Source organism: Monopterus albus, unplaced genomic scaffold (assembly GCF_001952655.1).
Source record: "Monopterus albus unplaced genomic scaffold, M_albus_1.0 scaffold38.1, whole genome shotgun sequence".
Lineage (NCBI taxonomy): Eukaryota > Metazoa > Chordata > Actinopteri > Synbranchiformes > Synbranchidae > Monopterus > Monopterus albus.
Window position 1 is genome coordinate 2,320,544 of NW_018127918.1, and position 21,997 is coordinate 2,342,540.

Sequence of the window (21,997 nt, forward strand, 5' to 3'; positions counted from 1 at the left end):
GTTGGTTGGCCATTACCAGTTTGTCAGTTTGTATCTTGAAGTCCCACAGGATCTTAGCTTGGTCATTCTCAACCACCTTTGGAGGTGTATCCCATTTTGACTTTGGGACTTCTAGCCTGTACTCAGCACAGATGTTTCTGTACACTATGCCAGCCACTTGGTTACGGCGTTCCATGTATGCCCTGCCTGCTAGTATCCTGCACCCCGCTATTATGTGCTGGATTGTCTCAGGGGCATCTTTGCACAGCCTGTACCTGGGGTCTTGTATGGTATGGTAAACCCCTGTCTCTATTGATCTTGTACTTAGAGCCTGTTCCTGTGCTGCCAGGATTAGTGCCTCTGTGCTGTCTTTCAGTCCAGCTTTGTCCAGCCACTGGTAGGATTTTTCAATTATCAGCCTGGGTCCTTAGGCAAGGCCCTTAATCCTACCTGCCTACCACAGGAAAGTAGAAAATGAGATGAGAGATACTGTAGCTGCATCTTTGAGGAGTCACAGAGGAATAATGTGTTTTAGCTCTGGTTTGTTTCCTGCCAAGTCCTCAGAAAATTATCTGACTCTTTTGCCAGAACCTCGTATTTACTCCCATTCATTTCCTATTAGATAACAAAACCATTAGTGGTATCATGATGTAATCAGAAAGCCAATATCAGGATGTGACTTTTACATTTCAATAAACCAGACTGACAAAGGTCGAGACTTTGAATGTGCAATAACATAATATTGGGGTATTAGTCGTTTTGGATTGTGCTCATATTGCCTTTCATGGCCTCATGGCAAATCAGGATTCAGTTTTAGGTTGGGGTGATAGTTGGATGATGCTGTTATGTCCATTGCAGTCCTATTATTTTTCTTTTATCTAGCTTCTCCTTCTGCCATTGATTTCTAGAGGTGCCACAGATGTCCAGTGTCAGTTTGCAGTTTATGTAATGAAAGCATTTGTAAAATGAATGTTCAATTAATTTCCATCTTGTGAAACCATTCCTAAATCGTACAGAAATGTGTCTGTTGCAGGAATGTAAGGACCAAATGTATAAAGCCATAGGAAAGTCGTGTGTGTGCTGACCACTTACATTTGCACCTTAACTGATAAAAAAGAGCAAAGAGTGTTCAGGCAGTGGTCTGTAAAGAGGATATGCTAGTTATTCACTAATGATGTAATGGAACTGCATGTCAGGAAGGCAGTATGGGATAAAACTGTTTCACACTGTTGTCAGTTGCTTGGTTCATTTTTTACTCTATTTTGATTTTTCAGGTATTCTGAATCACTTCTTAAAAGTGCCACAGGGTGCTTTTCACCCATTCTCACCTCACCTTACATTTGCCTCAGCCAGTAGCAAATCGGGTTAAAATGGCTGATTAGGAATGAATTTTTGGTGGCACTGACTGTTATGTGTCATTGCACCACTAGCTTTGACCATGAAGAAGAAGAGCAAAAGCCTGTAGATTTGCTGTCAAGGTCCTGTAGCAGCTTGTTGTTGTGATGAATAACAAATATGATCTACAATCTTTGCACATGGCTGACCGCATATTGCAAAAGTCAAGGATGATATTTACTGTTTGTGAACATTTTTGCATCTCTGATTTCTGGGGCAAAATAAATATAAAATCAAAAATGCCACACATACACAGGTACCTCTCAGTTTAAAAACAAACATGGGAAAGGGAGTTACTGCATGTTCAAGATTAAGAATGTCGTTCAGTTAGTGCAGTGGACAAACCAAATTAGATCTTCATTTGATGAGAATATTACTTTTCTTAAAGTAATAAAGGTTCAAAATAGAGAGGTATCCATTCAGTATGTGGTTGTAGAAAGCTGGTGCTTGGGATTAAATAAACCTTTGGTCATGTTGTAGTGAAGGGCACATAGGACATGTTGAGTTTTGTCTCTGAGATGATGCAAGACGTTCATGCAGTTGATGCCCGCTGCGAAATGTAATGAAAGAGAAAAGAAATTTACAAGGCTTTAAAAGACATCAACAGACGCGTATGTGTTCTTTGCCAAGAAACTACTTCAGCTGACTACCAGTCTACCTGGAGGCAGGCCAGCATATATATTTTGGCAGATAAAGACAACTATATGGGCAAGTGACTTCTTTGTAATGTCACCTTTCTCGAAATATCACTTCAAAGTTTCTTCTATTTTCATTTAAAAACTCCCTGAGGAGAGACATCTAGGAGGTTTTACTCATCTCCTTGAGCTCTGTTCAGAGCTCAGGCAGCTCTACAATAGCTCAAAAACATATCGATGACATTATGGTGGTGCCTTCCTCTACCTTGGAAAGATTATTGGCTACTTAGGCTGCATATTCATGCTCTTTTTGTTGAGGGAGGTCTCTCTATCTACCACATTGATATACATTAGGTATACAGGGCGGAAATCCTGTGCCTAGGGAAAATAAAGGCAGATTTGCATTTGATAGAGGCAGATCTGCAAGGTAAGGGCATGTCAGATAGCTCAGAGCTGTTCTTGAGTGTACAGTATTGCTGTCATTTGTTACAGGATAATTGACACCATTCAGAGGACTTCTGCCAGCACAACAATGTTGTCGGAGTTCTGTTCGTATCGGATTACTGGCGATATTTTGAAAATCAATTGTAGGAGAGGCAAACAACATATAAATGACTCGTACTGTAGGCGTTTCGATTACTGGAATCTCTGTGCATTATTTGCCATTATATTCATTGATATTGCATGGAATGAAAAATTGATTACTAAAATTTACACCAGTACATGTTTCTTTTCCATATAAGACTCTTTTAATATTTTTAGTGTTACTGTCCCAAATCAATACATTATTGTACATCTCAAAGTTAATATGACAATATTTCAAAACTAGTTAAATAAGTTAAATACTCCACAAAACTTTTAAAGCTATATACGACAAGATGCTGTGGGCCATTCCTTTGTGAGTTTTTTGTTTATTTCTTGTGGAGGCATCATCTTTGTTACTGGCTGTGTGTGTGCCCCTAGAGAGGGATGACATTTCTTTTAGACAGGCTTCTGTGTGGGTGAGGATCCCCAGAGAGAGCTAGTTTTACTCGGAGCTGTCCAAATTGAAACAGAAGTTCCTCAAGGGAAAAGTTGAGCACATCAGAAGTACCAAAACCACCCAAAAAAATCTTTGATTTTAATGTCCCATTGTCAGTGTCTTGAAGCGAAATTGAGCTGCCCACCTTCGCTGTGTCGTAATTACTGCTGCTCACAAGTGACAGCCTCACTATCTCGTGCCCCAGTGAGTAGTAACTCAGACATTTTACTTGATTATTTTACTTGATTTCATAGTTGCTACAGTACACTGATAGCTAACATTCATCCATTGCACCCTGAACTTTGAATAGCTACCCTGAACTCTGGCTGGAATGTTGTTATAATCACTATGGATGCATAGTAAATTGAACTCTGAAAATATCAGCAATAAGGTTGCAACACGGCCCCAGTTTTCTTCCCCTCTGCATCTGTTGGCAGGTCTGAGCTCTACTTGCCTTATCAAATAAATTGGACAGGGGCTATTTCCCCAGCTGCTTCCTTAGAAAGGTTCTGGCTCACCCAAGGGTCTTCTGCTCATGGCTCTGGCTGATGGGAGTACTACTTAGAATAATTGTTCTCGAAAAGGGTGCCTTCCCAGCCAGTGCTGTCGCCTCCATGCTGCTTCATGTGCATCTTGTGTTTGTGAGAGAGAGACACACACATGAAGGGAGAAAAAAGAAGTGTGTGTGTGGGGGGGGGTCTACTACTTCTAAGGTTGTGTGCTTAAATTTGAGCTCAACATGTACTCACTTCTGTTATTGCCTTGTTATAGGAACACTGAATGTCCATGTATCATTTATTTGGTGTGAAACCTTTTCTTCGCCTTGACAGCAGGAACAAAGTATACAAAACACACATTAGAAGATGTAAATGCAGGAGATGTGGAAAGGTTCATACAATATGTATGAATTATGCCTTTTGACTACAATCCACCGTTGTCAGCTGCAGTTAAGTTGGTGTCTGGTGATCAGTTCATTAGCCCTCAGAGTGTGTGTTTATAGCTTTATATTTTAAAAATAACAGCTCCAGCGAAACAAGTAAATCTGAAGAAGTGCTTTGTTATCTACTGCCCCACAGTGCAAAGTACTACAGTTAAAAGGCACTTTACCGCATTTACACTTGAGGATCACTTTACTCAGCAAGGGAGAACAATTCAGACTGTGTAAACAGTTGTGCCTTCTGTGCTTCTGGAGGAAGTTCCTCAAAGTTTGACAAAGGAGTCTTAAAGATGTCTTCAGGATCATCTTAACTTGTGTTTGAGATTTTGACAGAAAATAGTTGAATACATTTTAAATAATCAGTTAATTGTAAAAGACATTTGCTATGTTATATTATTTTAGGATTTGCAGGTTTCCCTCCTTATTTTCTTTTTCTCCTTTTTCTGTCCTTGTGCACAGAATATTTTTAGGTTTGGGATTGTTAGAAAATTCTAAGGCATAACTCGTGGGGGACAAGTTTGATAATTTTCTGACATTTTATATTGTAGATTGAAAAGAATAATCAATACATTCATAAATACTGAGAACGATGTTTAGCTCCAGTCTCAAAATCTTTTGCCATTGTGAAGTAACTAGTAACAAATATGAAAGGTGTTTTATTTTACAGTGTATTTAAAAGCACAGGGCATCAATAGAAGCTGGTCTGTCAGCTTATTTACACATGTAAGACTTTTCTCCTGAGCTAGGTCCAGCTGCATTCTCAGACACATCCATCCAGGGTTAAATTAAACATGGTTTGAGTGTAAAGTTTTACTTTCAGACACCCTGGGCACTATAGATGATATGTCTGCAAGGTCACAGAGCTTGAAGCGAAATGTTCACTAATAGCAGCAGAAATAGTGGCATGAAAAAGTATGTGAAGCCTTTGAAAGTCCCAGGTTTTCTGCATTAGTTGGTCATGAAATTGATGTGATCTTCATCTAAGTCACAAGTATAGACAGATGTAATGTGTTTAAGTTAATAACACATAAACTGTTATAATCTCTTGTGTTTTTGTTGAACACATCCACTGAACATTTACGATGTTGGTAGAAAAATAAGTGAATCCTTGGATTTAGTAAGTGGTTGAAACTTCTTTGAAACAATAAGCTCAACCAAACACTTCCGGTATCTGTTGATCAGACCTGCACAATGTTCAGGAGGAATTTAGGATCAGTCTTCCTCACAAAACTGCTTCAGCTCAGACAACAGCTTTCTGAGGTCCTTCCATAGCATCTCTGTCAGGTTAAGGCCTGAGCCCCACTCCAGAAGGTGGATTTACTTTGTTTGAAGTCATTCTGCAGTGGATTTACTTGGATATTTGGGGTCATCAGCTAACTTTTACAGAGCTTCAGCTGGTGGACAGTGACCCTGACATTATCCTGCAAGACATCTTGATAAGTCCCTCGATTATGACGAACTGTCCATGTCCGGAGGCAACAAAGTAGCCCTAAATCATGATGCTGCATTCACTGTAATTCACCGCTGGCATGTTGTTTTCATGTATGCTTCAGCTCAGACCTTTTTACCTTAAAAGGGCACTGAATTGACCAAACATTTTGCTGGGATGTTGTTTTCATGTATGTTGTGCCCTTTTTACCTCAAAAGGGCACTGAATTGACCAAACATTTTCCCAGAAGTGTTGTGGAGTCTCAGGATGCTCTCTGGAAAACGTCAGGTGTGCAGCGATGTGCATTTTTAGAGAGTAGCAGCTTCCTCTTTGGTGTTCTACTATGAACACCATACTCCATACAATCATGCACCATGATGTGTGTGTGGTACTCATAATCATGAAAAGAACTGTGAACCAGCTCAAGTGGTTCTTTTACACGTTCAGCTATTACTCGGACTTCTTCTTTTTTAATCTCTTTTTTAAACTTCATTCTGTGTTGTGCCTTTGAAGTTATCTTAGCTTGGTGCTCACTTACAGGGAGAGTAATCACAGAGCTAAATTGTCTCCATTTATAGACAATTTGTCTAACTGCGGATGAATACCTAAGCTCCCTGAAATTACTTTGTGACCTGTTCTTGCTTCATGCAAATCAGCAGGCCTTGATCACAAGTTTTCTGAGATCAGATTTTTTTCCCCCAGACATACTGTAGTTCACAGCAGCAGATGTTTCTTGTGAATAGCAAACTCAAAATGTCTTGATATTTTTTATCAGTCAAAGTTGCTCTAACCCACACCTCCAATCTTGTTTCATTGACTGGCATCCAGCTTTGCTATCTCATGAATCAAATTGGCTTTTTTGTTGATGTCATTAGCCTTTGCTGTGAATGTCTGAGTGATGTATTCAGTGTGGAAAAGAACAACACAGGGATTTGTCTTTTATTTACCAAGATAGATTGTTTGCTCATAATTGTATCTTGGATAGAGACCTGATCCTATTTTAGAACAAATATGCAGGTAATTCCAGGGCTCACTTACTTTTTCATGTACAGTATAATGACTACAACAACAACACAGTAATGCTATATCATGTCACGTACAGCGGATCATGTGATCCCACCTGCTCTCTATCATATGACCACTCCATATGTTTGAAATGTATAAAAGTAAAGGATGAACAAATCCCCTGTATTAATGAAGCTTCATATTTTCACTAATGAATTTTTTTTAATGATTATTCTGCATTGAGTGCATCTGACTTTACTTGCATGTACGTTACACCATTACTGTTGGATAATGACTGCCACTGGATTGCTATGGCAGCTTTTCTCTTTATCAGGCAGTATGAATCACTCCGAATCTGGTGGACAGTCATAGGCTATGGCCAGTCCCAACACATACCTCTGTTTCCAAAGCAGAACAAGAGCCAATATGTTCTCTGTATATTTTGTGCAGCTGATGTATCTTGGCATCTCAGTTGTTTTGTCTTCTGTGTCCCATTGTTTTCTCATTTGCATTTGTTTATTAAGGCCAAACAAGTGTGCAAAAACACAGTTCCCTGGTTCCTGCCTATGGTCCGTGCACACATAGTGCACAAACCAACTTGGGAGACTTTGTAAACTGCTCAGCTCTTTTAAGGGAAAACCACAAGACCTACAGTGCCTGTTCCATCTGCTACAGAAACAAACCGCTTCTGTTTTAAGGCCTGTAATTGATTTTTGCCGTAAGAAGTCAGAATCCAGTCAAAGCAAGAAGGAACACAAGTGAGATTCATAAGATACCTAAACCTAAGAGGAAAAAGCTGAGCCTCTTAAAACCATCTTCTGTATACTGTATTTATAGATCTTTGATGTTTTATAGATCTTTTCCATAGCAACAGACATCATTAGGTGGGTACAGAGAGATCTTTCTTAGGACTACAAATATTAGTTTAGCTTAAAATATGACATTTTTTTCTAATTGTCAAAACATTTTTTGGCTTGCTATCATTGCATAACTATGAACAGTGCATATGTCTAAATGGAGCCTCATTAGATCAGCAGCTATAAGTGTCTATCCATGCAGCTCCAGAAAAGCCTCTCATTAGAAAAAAAACCTAAATGATTTTCCTGCTTTCCACTCCTTTTTTCTCCTCCAGTGAATTGTCAGATTAGGCCGAATCCTGACCACTGAGCCGTACCATACTGTGCATTGTTGGCTTTTCAAAATTTCTGACAGAAATGATTGAATTACTGAGGCTGCTGATGATGTCCCCGTTGGCTGAGCCCTCTCACATTGCCCGGCTGCTCTGTTTGCCGTTAGAGGGGCGTTCTCATAATGAGCATTAGGTCTTTTTGCAGCATCATGCATCCCTCTGCCAAGTGAACATCTGTGGAGATGGCTGCACAGGTCTTCATGACTGACAATGTTGTGCAGTGCCCATATTGACACTGACACCTCTCTTGTTTCTAACCCATAATGATGAGCACATTGCATGAGCTTTTTTGCTGTGGCCAAGCATTACTGAGCTGTGCACTCATGTTGAAGTAAGTGGTATCTAACAGTGCTTCAAGTTTTGTCATTTGTGCTACTGTAAGCGTTCATTACAGCAGTGTCTCTGCACCACATTCCCCAGACACCATCAACTGTCATAACTGTCAGAATGTTATAGCCCTGTGGAAATTGCAGGGACATCTTTATCTTTGCATTTTCAACCGATCATCTGTGGTTTCTATAGAATACCATGGGTCTTCTGTTGAGCCATGGTGACTATTTTTACTGAGTACTAAACTGTTTTTTCTCTTTGTCTCAAATTTTAAACTGAAAATGCATCCTTTCATTTCAACCAGAAGACGTCTTCATATTTTTGGCATGCGCCCTGCATCCAGAACCACAACAGTAATGTTTTCACATTTCACTAGTAGACCAGGAAGCACAAACCTCAGAGAGTTTCCCTCCTCTCCTCAGTCTTTCCATGCTCTCTGATTGGCTAATCAGGCAGCACAAAACTCAGACAGTGGCTCAGTCTGGCTGTTCTCCACCATCACTGCAAGCAGTTGAAGCTGTGAAAGAAGTGCAGGCTGCTTTAGAAGTGCTAATCAATCATCATAACATCTTTTGTTCAAGCTCAGACTGAATGTTAAGTATCTTCAAAAGATATTCTAGTAAATCTAAAGCATCACTGAAATGCTAAATGGCAATAGTCTTATAGTGGCAGGATCACCTTTACTATAGAAGTGTGTGTAACTGCTGTGTGTCCTGATGGAGTCATGGTGGATAGACTTGTACTTAAATAGTACTTTTCTCTGCACTTAGCCATACTCATTGCTTCACAGTATTTGCCCATACAGTACTCTTACACCAATTGTGATTAGCCCCAAGAGTGATTTGGGATTCACTGTCTTGACCAAGGAGATTTGGTTAGGGGGTTGACCCACTCTATCTCCTGAGCCACAGCCAGAGTATCTGAAAGGCAAATGCTGAAAAACATAACACACACATTCTCCTTCTTGATAATGTTGGATAATACAGCTGGACACAGTTATCCTACCTACTGCCTAACCTGCCCCCTCACCTGATCTCCAAACACTGAGTGCTGCTGAATGGCCTGGTAAAGGAAGAGCCTGTACAGGCACGCCTTCATTAGTATGAACTGCTCATTTAGTAGCTCTGTTTTCAAACATGGGGTAGTTGTAGTGGTTTGTTCACAATGACAGAGGCTTTTGTTAAATTTGTTGTCAAATTTGATTGTTGATACTTTTACCTCTTCTGACATGCATCTCAGTTGCTATTTGGAGAATTAGTACTCAGTTATGTAGAATTTAAGATTTAAAATGAGCCAAACCATATTGAATTAGTTGGTTTACATCTTTTAGTTATTAATTGTGAAACCATTTGTGCTAGGTTAATAAAGTCTTATCTTTTTTTCTGTGTAAAACTAGAATAGTCAATGAAAACCAAAAACTTCCTGGCCAAGAAACTGGAGGTGGTTTACATTGTTTACAGGCCTCTATTTACATTACGCTATGTTTTGATGGCAGCTGAGAAGTGATTTAGTATTTGTTTTGAATGTGAGCCCAACTGAACAGTTCAGTGAAGTCTGGAAAACCAGCAGCAAACCTTTTCTGCTTATAACCTCTAGAGTCCCTGCGTCCTCATATGAGGACCGCACAGCTTGGGTTTCCAAAGCTCAGGACTCTAGAGGTTAACATAGCTCGTATCAACATAGCCTAACATGCTGAAGTGGAAGCATCATGCAGCACAACAACGTATGTTGTTGAATCACAGGTCACTGGACACATAAAAGCACCACATCCACAACTGGCCACGGACAAATAAAAATCTGCACTTATTTTGAATTATACATACCTTCACAGACAGGAGCGTGTTGTGTCTGCACTAGCACAAGTGACAAAGTTGTCTTCAAAGTGCCCCTTCAGAGGAACTAATGGAGCTTCTCCCTCCAGATGAGACAGGGTAAAAAAAAACACTGGTGGCCAAATTTAACTGGTGGGGAGAAGACCGTTTCTGCTGTAATGCAAAAGGGAGTACAGCTAATGCCTCTGAGACATTCAAGTGCTGGCATTTCAGTTGTTTATTTACTTTTCTGCCTTCATATGTGCATTGCTAAATGAACAAATGTGCAGCCCAGCCCCATCCATGAGGATTTCACTCACCAACGGTGGCACTCCAAGTGTCCTGTGAGCTGTTGTCACCACCATCCGCGATGAAATGTTTGTTTACAACGTCCCACTTGGCAGCACAACATGCCACCAGTGTAGGCCAGATATTGGAGTCCAATCTGTCTGAGGTTGGCAGGCAGAGAGCAAGGTCTTGGTCCTTTCATCTGATAATTTAACAAGGGAATTGTCATCAGGTCCAGATGAAATGCACGAACCAGAGTGAGGAGTTTAGTGAAACTCAGAAAATTGGAGAACAAAACTGTTTTATTGAAAACCAGCATTTTGTTGGTGTGGTGGCAAAGACCTAAAGTAGATCTAGTTTGACATTTGATGATGCTCAGAGGGATGGATTGGAATTATTAACCAATATTCACCCCAAAGAGATATCGAATCTTTCTGGTTCTTTTTTATTTGCATTGTAAAAATGTTCAAAATTATTTGACAAAAACAATATCAACTGAAGTGTTTTGATAAGAAAATATCTCTTATGGTAACTGATAAAATATCCCTGGCTTGCAATTCTTTATTTTTGAAAACCAGTGATTTAATTTTAATGATGTAATTTTTTACAAAGATTGGAGGTGGAGATAAGTGTGAACTAAGCCCCAGTTTAAGCAGAACTGCAGCTATTCCTATGGGCTTGTCCTCAGAGTAATAAAGCCTGTGCTTTCTAAGGTGAGTGCAGTGAGAGCATCTCTGTAGCCCAAAGGTGGGAGAAAAAAACGTTTGAAAACTAGCTTGTGCTTAATCCAGTGGGGAAAAAAGCCCTCCCAAGGCATCTCTGTTACACATGTTCAGGCAGCCTTTGAATGGAACGAAGAAACAGAAAAACAACGGCTGTGTTCAGGCATGTAGCGTCACATTATACTTAATTATATCCTCACTAGGGCCTTGAGAAGATATTCACTCAAAGCAAGCCATAAGTCACATCATCAGCTGTTTAAAGTTGACTTAAAGGGCTAGGGCAGTAGTAAGATTTGTACTACTGATATTAATCCACCCCTGAAAATAGTCCTCAAGAAATTCTTTTTTTCTTTGCTTCTGTGATGGTTGTTGAAACCAACAGTCCCGGCTGTTTCGAAATTTAGTAACCCATTTTTAAAAATTGAACTATGTATTCATAATCTGTTTACGTGTACCTCAAACCTATGCGAAAAAAAAAATCTAGAATAAAGCATTTCAAAAGCCTGCTCATTTTCTTGTTTTGGAACAAAGACTGATGCAAACATCAAATTTTAGGCCCCTTTACCTCCTCCATGCACAACAATCACCCCCAAGCATTTTCGAATGCTCAAAAAAGGATGACAGAGCTACCTGGGAGAAACTGGTACCACAAAATGTTTCAACTTTTAGGGTAAAAAAACAGTCTCCAAACAAAAAGAAAATGACAAATTGCAGTGTTTACTTCTGCATTAGATGTTTTTGTTGGGTTTCTCCTATAATTATCTGCCATACCCATTTCTCCTCGTAGAATATGGCTTTATTGTTTATATTAATTACAGAGCATTGTAAGCTGAAATAAAGTGCCACCGATGTTACTTGAAAATCACAGTTGAAGATTAGGATGTTTTTTTTTTGTAAGGACATTTTGGATGCTAACTATGCTACACTTTGTAGAAGCAATATTTATCACTGCAATGTGTTGCTCATTTTTCATGTACAAGTAATAAATCAGCACAGCATGTGCAAAACAGCAGCTGCAGTTTCAGATTTGTAATCTGCTCTGTGATATTTCCCCAGCTTCTCATATCCTAATTTTCAGAGCCTCCCATTAAAAAGTCTGTCCCTGGCAGGTTCACCCTCCCATCTGGCCCTCCAGCTGTATGTCTCTGTGCTGCTGTCGAGAAAACCTCAAAGCTGTTTACTAGTGAAGATAAACACCATAGATATCAAAGTGCTTCAAATGATTGATAAGATTACTGCTTGTGATCCAAGGGTGAAGCCATGTTTGTCTCTCGATAGTTGCTGTATATTGCAAAGACGCTAAAAAATTTCAGTTATTTATGTTTTAGAAGAACAAGTTAGATAAACGGCACTGCTGCAGAGAATGTTTGAAATGTAGGGACTGAGGAAATGTGCAGTTATTGTAGCGGGTTAGTGGCTAGCTTAGGGAGGCTGCGACTCAGCATGTATATAGGTCATCCACTAATCATAGGGCTGGAGTGTTGAGCCCTAGCTCCCACTATCCACTATTGGAATACTTACCGCACAAGCCTCACATTGCTCACAGTGGTCAGGCCTTGCATGGTAGCATGCTGCCATCAGTATAGGTGAATGACAAGCAAATTGTCAAGTGCTTTGGATAAAAGTACTATCTAATATAAATGAAGCCATTTGCAGTTTGACATTTTTCTTTATGGGGAAACTCAGCAATGTTTGCTAGTAACAGCATTCCAGCTGTGAAATGGTTTTAAAGCTGTGTCTGGTTGGTTCCACCTAGCTAGACTGCCAAAGGCCTGGAAGTATAATGAAATCCTAATTAGTGTGTTCTCAGACTGCGTCCTCATTGCAGTGTGTGCTGTGCTAAACATTTGAGTCAGCCTGTGTACCTTGTGACAGTTAAAGTGAGGTGTAGGCTTTTTGATACCAAACTCATATAAAGCTTTAGCACTGCCTCTTAGACCCTTACTAAATATCTTAATTCAAAAATATATTTAGGTCAATATGCTCTTCACTGAAGGGAAATAAGGGATATTCAACATATTGTTTGGCACAGCAGGGCTTTTCATTCCCTCAGTAGTGGGCATCTTTACAGACTGTGAAAGTCAGTCCTATGACATCATTAAACTTGTGTATGCATCAATATACACACCCCTGTTGTTTTCTATGTAAGGTGTCTCTTAAACATGTCACTTCTCCACGTCTCAGCATAAGATACTATCCTGTTTCTCAGCATCCACATGCCTTCATTCTTGATAATCACTTTATTTGGCCAAGCATGTTATACACACACACAAGGAATTTGTCTGTGGTACAAAACCAAGGCAGCCATCTGGGACACCAACTCACACACACACACCGATGGTGGCACTGTCCCTGCAGGGCGCTTCTCTGGCCATCAGGGGCAATTTGGGGTTCACTGTCTTGCCCAAGGACACTTCGACATGTGGACTGCAGGCATCGTGAATCAAACCTCCAGCCTTCCGTCTGGGAGATGTCGGCGCTACCTCCTGAACCGCAGCCACCCTCTTAGCAGTAATAGTAATTTTATCATTTTCACTCTTTGGCACATCCCAGCTTCTTCTGTCTGTGTGACATATCTGCTGTGTGCTAAGCTTGTAAAACAGCCCATTTGTAACGAATACATTAGGTTGTATTTATGATACCAAATAAAAAATTCCTATAAGTCCTATACAGTGTGCAGATGTAATATAGGCTAATAAAATTTCATTATATTGTCAAGAATAAAAATAATTACAGTCTAAAATGCATTTTTTACAGTCAGTCTCATTACACATTATGCATAATTGCAGTTTTGTGACTGCTCTGCCTGTGGGGACATTCTCCTCAAATGTATTCAATAAATATTGTTTAAAAGGGCCAATAAGGAAAAATACAAGATTTGGGAGCTACACTGTGATCTAACTCTGGTCTACATATTTTATTTATTAACAGCAGCCAATTAGATTGTATTACAGGAGGTGCCATGGCAGTTGACATGATCTCTAGCAGCAGGAGTCATAAATGAGGACAAGGGTGTCTGTGTCCAGTGGAAAGCAGTCCAAACTCTGAAAGAAGGGACAAGGGAGCTGCATCTGGAGCAAATGTCATGCAAAATAATGAAGGGAAGAGTTTTAAGCTGTTGTTTTTTTAGTTCATATACAGTATGTAGTTGGATGTCAATTGCTGAGCAGTTAATAGGGCATGTTAAAAAGCATCTCAGTACCAGTGTGTGATTTGTTTTTCTTCTATACTCTGGCTTCTACTGAAAATAAAGAAACAATCATCACATCTGATGAGGTAATTTTGCTAGTGATCACTGTTTGATCTGCATTGCAGTCATTTTGTGCTTTGGGACATTACTTATTTTACCACGAAACAAAAGACTATATTGGATACTCACAAGGAAAACTAACAGGCAGCTCAGAAATCTGGCCAGGAGAGTGTTGACCAAAAGCTCCCCTGTTTAGCAGTCCATCAGCCAACTCAGAGTCTAATAGGTGTTGCCATGGCAGAAGGCATCTGTGTAGAATGAGTAAGTAATAGTTCTGTTTTAGCTGAAGTGGCTCACACGGCCTCTCCACTTTCCCCGTGTAGCAGCAACAGCAGGGCTCACAGAGATTCTTAGAATTTGGGTATGTGTTGTTCCTGGTCACTGCCATGCAGCTTTTCTAGTTGCGGTGCTCTTTCATTAATCAGCATTAACACTGTTCAGTGGGGAGTCTGATTTGTGCGGTGTTCCTGTGGGTAATGCTTCATCCCCTTTCGTTTGCAGAGCAAAAATGAACCAGGGTCTGTGAAAAGGATCGTCTGATTAAAAACACTGGTTCTGTATAATATGCAGGGTCTCTCAAAAGAAGATGATGAATATGTAGTGGCTTTTATAAGCTGCTGGTGAGTGTAGATTATGAATATAAATATAAGTTATTACTCACCAGGGTTGTACCCTTACCAGAAAATTCACTGGAAAGTGTTAATGTGTAGCAATAATGTGTAATTATCATCTCTTATGATCAGTATATTTTTACAAGCTACAGTAATCAAGTAGCAACCAGGTCACCTCATTTAGTGGGAGTCTGAGGGTATTACAGTACATTTCCCCTTTTCAACCCACATCAAAGGGAACACGCTTGATCAGGATAATTTCTTAAACATTACATATTTGTTTCATCTCCTCTTGACGGCACTGTATCAAATAATTGCTGTGTTTTCTCTAATGTGGTAAATTTGATGAAAGAAGACAATAAGAGCTGCAGTATCAGGAAACGATGTTTAAAAAATTGCAACCTGTGAGGACAGTTTCTTATGTTTATTTCAGACAGAATGGAAAAAAACAGCATTTTGGAGTTGTTCCAGACATGACACAGCTAATGGAAAAGCTTTCTTGAAGTTTGGTGTTATTGCTTTAGTCTGTATGATAAGCCCCTTGCAGACATGGTACCTGGGAGTTTGAGGGCTACGTGCAGCCGTGTTGCTGTTGTTTTTTTGACATTCAGACATAGAACTGCTGCATATAGTAGCAGGACCTATGGCCAGGTACAGCTTGGGTAGCGCTGTTGCCTCACAGCAAGCAGGTTCCAGGTTTGAGCCTTTCTTTGTCGAGTTTACACGTTCTCCCCGTGCCTGTGTGGGTTCTCTCTGGGTGCTCCAGCTTCTTCCCACAGTCCAAAGACATGCAGCTTAGATTGATTGGCGAGTCTAAATTGCCTGTAGAAGTGAGTGTGGGGGTGTGTGGTTGTCTGTCTCTAAGTATCAGCCTTGTGATAGACTGGCCACCTGTGCAGGATGTACCCCGCCTCTCACCCAATGTCAGCTGGGATCAGCTCCAGCAATCCTCTTCAGGATAAGCAGTATGGATAATGGATAGATGGGTGACTATTTCTAACAGCTTCTGAACAATGCAAACAAGCTAATAGCAGCATAACATCAGAAACATTTGGAAGGCAATGACAACAATCTCTTTTGTCATTCAGCTTTGAGGACTTGTTAATACTGTATACTGTATAAATGAGTATACAGTGGTTAGAACTAATGAAAGAGAGAAGCCAAATATAAACTTATTTTAACTTGTGGAAGACATTATGTAAGACTTGATGGTTAATGATTATGTTAGTTAATGGCTATGATAAGCTTGCATGGTTTCCTTCAATCATTTTTCAATAGTACTAGGAGCAATCCAAGAATGGTAGTGATAAAAACGTGCATATTCTGTTTGAGCTGTGTGCCTATTCTGGCTGAAGAGGAGGAGACAGCTGCAGCTGAAAGTCAATTGCTTTCACAAATCATGGATGAGTGGTCAATGCACTGAGCTCAGGTTAGCGTAGCAAATGGAAACACCTCAGTGGGACTTCAGAATTTTTATCTGTCAAAGAAATAAATGGAATAATTTGGAAAATGATTCAGGGGCCTCAAACTTTCAGCTAAATGTAAATGCAACACTTGTGAGGGAAATATGATTTAGGTAATGCGTTCAGTGAGTTTGTCCAGAAAGAACTGTTGTTTGTCAGAGTGGAAATACAATGACCTCATGGCTGGAAGTGAAAAACAACACAGTGTCATCCTCGAAACAAGACAAAGATTTCCAGAGTTTTGCCTGCAGGAAAGCAGCAATTTTGATAATCAAAGTGACAACCTTCTGGACATCACTGTGTGATACTACCCATATTATTAACATTTAAAATTTAATACAGAATTTCAAACATTTTCTTAGTGCCCGTGAGGATCATTTATGAGCTAACACTTTCTTAGCTTTCAGTCTGGTTATTATTGAATTGCCTTGAAGGCTCAAAGCAGACAAAAGCCAGACATATTAATAATTCATCTTCGTCTTGTATTTCATGAAAATGAGGCCATCAGATCAATAATTACGAATGGCTCTGAGCCATTTGTCTCCATCATACATCGGTGCAGGAGTAGGGTGTCGCTCTGTGGTCAAATAACTAGAATCACAATCACTAGAAAGAAAGTGTTTTTGGTTTTTTTCTCTCTGCTGTTTTGTATTCTGCCCGTGGACACCTCAATAACATGTCTAGAATCTAAAGTCACACAGGACAGCTGCCTGAGCTGGTTTGTTATCCAGCTGATTGTAAAGGTCAAATTATCTGTCACTGATTTGAATAGCCTCTTGGTTTGAGGTGAAAACTAGTGCTGTGATGAAGATATCCATTAACATTAAAGGACATTGTATAGAACCAGACATTTTCTCTCATCATTCTTTGTTTGCTTTAGCATTTAATAACCAGAAATGTCCTTTTCCCAGAAGAAAATCCTTCTTTCTGACATTCACATCTCTTAGTTATTGAATATCTGGGAGCAACTGCAAAGTTAAACTCATTATGTTTAAGTAAGGTCTAGACCTTACAATATTATAGAGAAAAACCCAACAGATCCCCCTTGAGCAAGCACTTGGGGATAATGGGCAGAAGAAATTTACTGTCATAGATAAAATTTAAAAAACAAACATACATCACATTGGAGTTGAATAATCTATTAACTAATTGTCGCGGCTCTAAATGTAAGAGAATGATTTTAATTGTATTTGCAATTTTCATTTGCATATTTCTTATATTAATATATTTTTGAAACAATCTAAGCAGTGTTTTAAAGCTATAAATGTAGAAATTAACCCTTATGATGTTCACAATATTCCACTCATTGCATTTCAGGTCTGGGCTATCTAATACAAACACCTGAAATATTTAGAAACACCAGGGAGTATGAGCAACAAAATGTAAATTCCTACCAGCTCCAGAGCTTCTGCTCTCCATTATGTCCTCCTTGACAATCCAAGGGTTAAAAAGGAGGATTTCACCTCAGAATCAGTACAGTATCAGAAGTGTCTTTAGGAAATTCAACATTATTTGTTCAGTTATTAATGGGAATTCAAAGGCATCATTAGTTCTAAATATTCTCACAAGTAACATGAACTGAATTTGGAGGCTTTCAAATGTCACCGGTTAATAATAACATATAAATGCCCAGTGGGTGCAGTATAAAGGCTCGTAGATTAGATTTTATAGAAAGTGTTTGTGAACACGTTGACTTGGAGTAGCCCTAGCCTTCTGCTCTCATGTATCATTGTACTGTCATCTTCATTCATCTCTTTTATTGATTCATCTGTGGAATTGCTTTTGCCATGACGCAATACAAGGAGGAGGACTGCCGCACACAGAGGGCGTTCACCTCTGACCTGGCACATAAATCATCGGCTCTAATAAAACTGACTTGTCCCATCCTGCAGGGTGAAAGCGAAGAAAGGGGTGAACCTGCTCCAGACCAGATCGAAGAATGCCCAGTGGAAAGTGGACTGGGAGGTTCAGTCGGGCGCCAAGCATTCCATCACCACCATCGATGTGAACAAGAGCAAAGCAGTCAAACAGGGGTAAGTCAACAGCCCTGAGCCTAAGCACACTGCGTCTGTCTGAACAACTGCTGCAGCTGTTGATTCCTGCCCTTGCTCTTGTGACACAAAGACAATGATATTTGTCTTCCTTAACAATGGACAAAAGGTCTCTAAAAAGGTTTCCTTGTGTGTAACAGTCTGATTAAGGAAAGCTTTTAAAAGCATACACCATTCTTTGTAAACGCCCCAGGAGCTACCGAAGATAAAATACAGCTTTGGCCCACCACAGCGACTAAAGCACCTTCTGCTTTATAGCACAAGGTTAAATGAGTGGAGATGTTATCATCTTAGGCTCACTACATCTGCTGTTAATTCAGTCTACATGGGGATATGAAGTAGACGGTTTTGACTGCTGGCATTAACATACCTTTGAGACGAGATCTTGTCTAAGGGCAGTAATTATTTCAAGTTCCTCAGAAGTGTGGAAAGACACAAATCACAGTGACAATAATGGACTCTGTCGGGCCAGATTCAGTGGTGAATGTAACTTTATAGTAATAGTAAAACTAGCGTTGCTAAGTGATTTTCAAGTTTAATGAAGTCTACTGTATATAGCATGTTAATGTATTAATTAGCCTGCTGTTAAGAATTCGGCCTGACTGATCTGACCCGTAAGTGATGGCACAGAGTTATATAAACATATAAAGGCAGCTCCTCTGTGCCCCTGTTCTTCCACTCTAAGGGTTGATCAATCTAAAATTATAGACTAGAAATTACTACAGTAAACAGTGGAAGGTACAGTTCTGATTTGATTTTGTGTCTGTCAGATTTCTGCAATACAAACAAGGCAAATGAAAACGGGATCAGTGTTTCTGCTAGATTATTTTGACTGCCACATATATTGATAGCTAACAGTAATAAGTATACAGTATATAATAAAAGTTTGTTAGGTTTAAACTGTAAAATCTGTCTAACCTAATGTTAGTTACTTCTTTCTGTCTCTCGCCTTCTTGCCTCTTGCTACGCGTCTCCACTCATTTCAAAGTAAAATCCCTATACATATAATTGCAACGTCATGACATTTCATAAAATTCTGAAGCAGCGGCAGCAGTAATTTTATAGCAGCAGGGTGCCGCTGTAAGATGTGTATGGTGGAAATACTGTATATGTCAACCTTTAATGCTCACAGCAGTGAAAATGTATATTTAAAAAGTTGAACAGCAGCACAGTCCCTTTCCACAGTGACAAATTCTTTAGAAGAAAGTAGTTCTGATAAAAACTAATGACAGTAAGGCCTGTGGCTTATCCCTGTTTGCATTACATTATGTTGTGACAGTCTAAATGTGATCAACCATAAATCAGGATGTGTAATGTGTTCAGTTCCATAGGAATTGAAGCACTGAAAGTTAGACTGGTTATCTCCAAGCCTCGGAGACATTAGCAACTGCTGGTCTAAATTTTACCATCCACCCTTATGGCTGGGGAGAAAGAGAGCAATGAGGAAGAAGACAGTGGCCTTACCTGAAAAAGAAGTGCACTGTTGTTCTCTTATTTGCTTCTTAGCATCTTAGTGGCAGCCTTTCTTGCTATATTTAGTGATCCATGTCATGTAATTTTTGCCACCCTGTCACTGTGTGAGAAATGTCCAGTAGGGGGTCAAGCACGGGCAGAGAAACAACATGTCATAGTGTATTTAGTCAAAAACCCAGTCGATTCTGTGACCACCTAAAGCCAAAGAGCCAAACAATAAGCATGTAAAGTTATAAATAGTGCAGTCACTGAAGAATTCATGTGTTGATGCTTCCCTCCTACCAAACTGAATGAACAGGAGCATGAAATCTTTTTTTTATATAAAATGCACCCATGCCTCTTGAGATTTCCATGTGGAAATGTACTGTTGTGAAATTGGTTCACAATACCTGGATTTTGGTTTGTTGCTGTTGTTGGAAGTCTGCATGAAGTCTTATTTGTGTGGAAATAGTGCAGCGTTTCAAGAAGGTTAAAGGAATACATTTGAGAAAAACATTTTTCAAGTAACTTGGTTGTTGTGATGTCACTGACAAAAATACTTCAGGATAATTTTTACTGTGAAAATTGAATTTATAAGAAAATAATGTTTTCTAATCTGAATGGCAGCTGGGACAGTCCAGATGTTAACCAGAAAATGCATGTGAGTCTTGTTTGGAACAGTAAAAAGGTTATTTTGATGGCAGTAGCATTTATCTTATTGTATTGTTGAATGAATTGTCGCCTGTGAGCAGTGGTTAATGTTTTTGTTTTGTTTTTTTATAGCCCAGACAAGGTGTTGAAAATGCCAACTAGACTGACATACAACTACAATATTATGTCATAATTTCTGCTCTACAGGAAATAGTATTTTGCATAAACATTCATTCAGACTTGAATATCCTAAATAAATGTCTCTACTATGAGTTTAGTTGCATAAATATGACAGGATTAAAATGAGTTAGAAAGAAGACAATACTTTCTGTTGCTTCTTTAATTCTTCAAAAAGTAAATGTGGGTTATAACACTTTCTTTGTCTTTGCAATCCCTGGAGCTTCCTTCTTGATTATATTCTTCTTTGTTTTACCAAGAAAGTACATACAGCACTATTTTCTTTTTTTTGAGTGGATGAGATTCTATTGAAGGATCACTGGAAATTACTCTCACATTTTGAGGAAGAAACTGTGTGCAGCACCCTGAGACTCACACTTTGTACAGTAATGAGCCCAAAAATATGTGAAGTCTCAGGACAGTTCTGCCCCTAATTACCCAGTTAAATGCAGTAATAAGGAGAATAATTTTTTCCAAGTTCAATAAATGTCCTCATTCATGTCTTTCTGTGCTAGATTTAGGCAACAAATAAATACCTCTTCACTACTTAAAGCCCCCGCCCTTGAAAACATACACACTCCAGCATCATTCTGTGTCTCATTTGTGAACATATCTGAGTACCAGTTCTGCCTGAACATCTTGAACATCTGGTTTGAACATTTGTTTATTTAAAATGACCTGACACTGAGGAAATGAGGTGACAGTGTTTTCCCTGTGGGCCGTATTGCTGATCTGTTCATCACTCCCCTTTCTTTATCATTTTCTACTTATCTTCGATCTTCTCTTCATGAGGTCACACTTTAGTCAGTGCTGGAGTTATTCACCATATTTTTTCTATAAACCTCTATCTGGAAGAGCCCCTCATGCTAACAGCAGCTCATTGATTACACCACATGGATCAATGTATTATTGATTTGGGTTAAAAGGTTTCAGATTAATAATGTTCTTGAAAATACTGTGGCATCCCCACCATCGCAGTCAGGTTAACAAAAAGTGTCATTTAATAAGCAAGCAAGCAAAATTTATTTATATAGCACCTTTCTAAACCTGCATTACAAGGTGCTTTCCAGTAAAACATAAAAAATAATAAAAATACATAAAACCAGATAAAACATATCTACACAATAAAATAACAAAAATGCATAGTCAAAACAAATACATCAATCAATAAAATTGTCAAAGGCCCATGAATACAAATGCGTTTTGACAGGTGATCTAAAAACAGTCAGGTTCGGAGCAGATCTAATCTCCCCTGGCAGACCATTCCACAGTATAGGAGCCCAAACTGAAAAAGCTCGGTCTCCCCAATGTTTCCATCTGGACTTCGGTACTTCCAGGAACAACTGGTTTGAAGCCCTAAGTGCCCTAAGCCCTCAGAAATATATGAAGGTGCCAGCCAGACCATGTACAGCCTTATATACAAACATCCATCCATCCATTTTCCTCCACTTATCCGGGACCGGGTTGCGGGGGCAGCAGTCTAAGCAAAGATGCCCAGACTTCCCTCTCTCCAGACACTTCCTCCAGCTCCTCCGGAGGAATGCCGAGGTGTTCCCAGGCCAGCCAAGAGACATAGTCCCTCCAGCGTGTCCTGGGTCTTC

The 21,997-nt window shown here is 39.5% G+C and overlaps 1 protein-coding gene across 2 annotated transcripts in view; it reads left to right on the top strand.

Annotated features, from left to right (window-relative positions):
- Positions 1-21,997, top strand: part of tmem132e (transmembrane protein 132E) — a 98,590-nt gene that overhangs the window by 27,311 nt on the left and 49,282 nt on the right. For both annotated transcript variants that reach the window (XM_020598526.1, XM_020598527.1), the window contains one exon: positions 17,958-18,098. In XM_020598526.1, the coding sequence (XP_020454182.1) occupies positions 17,958-18,098 (141 nt within the window). The remainder of the gene's footprint in view (positions 1-17,957; positions 18,099-21,997) is intronic.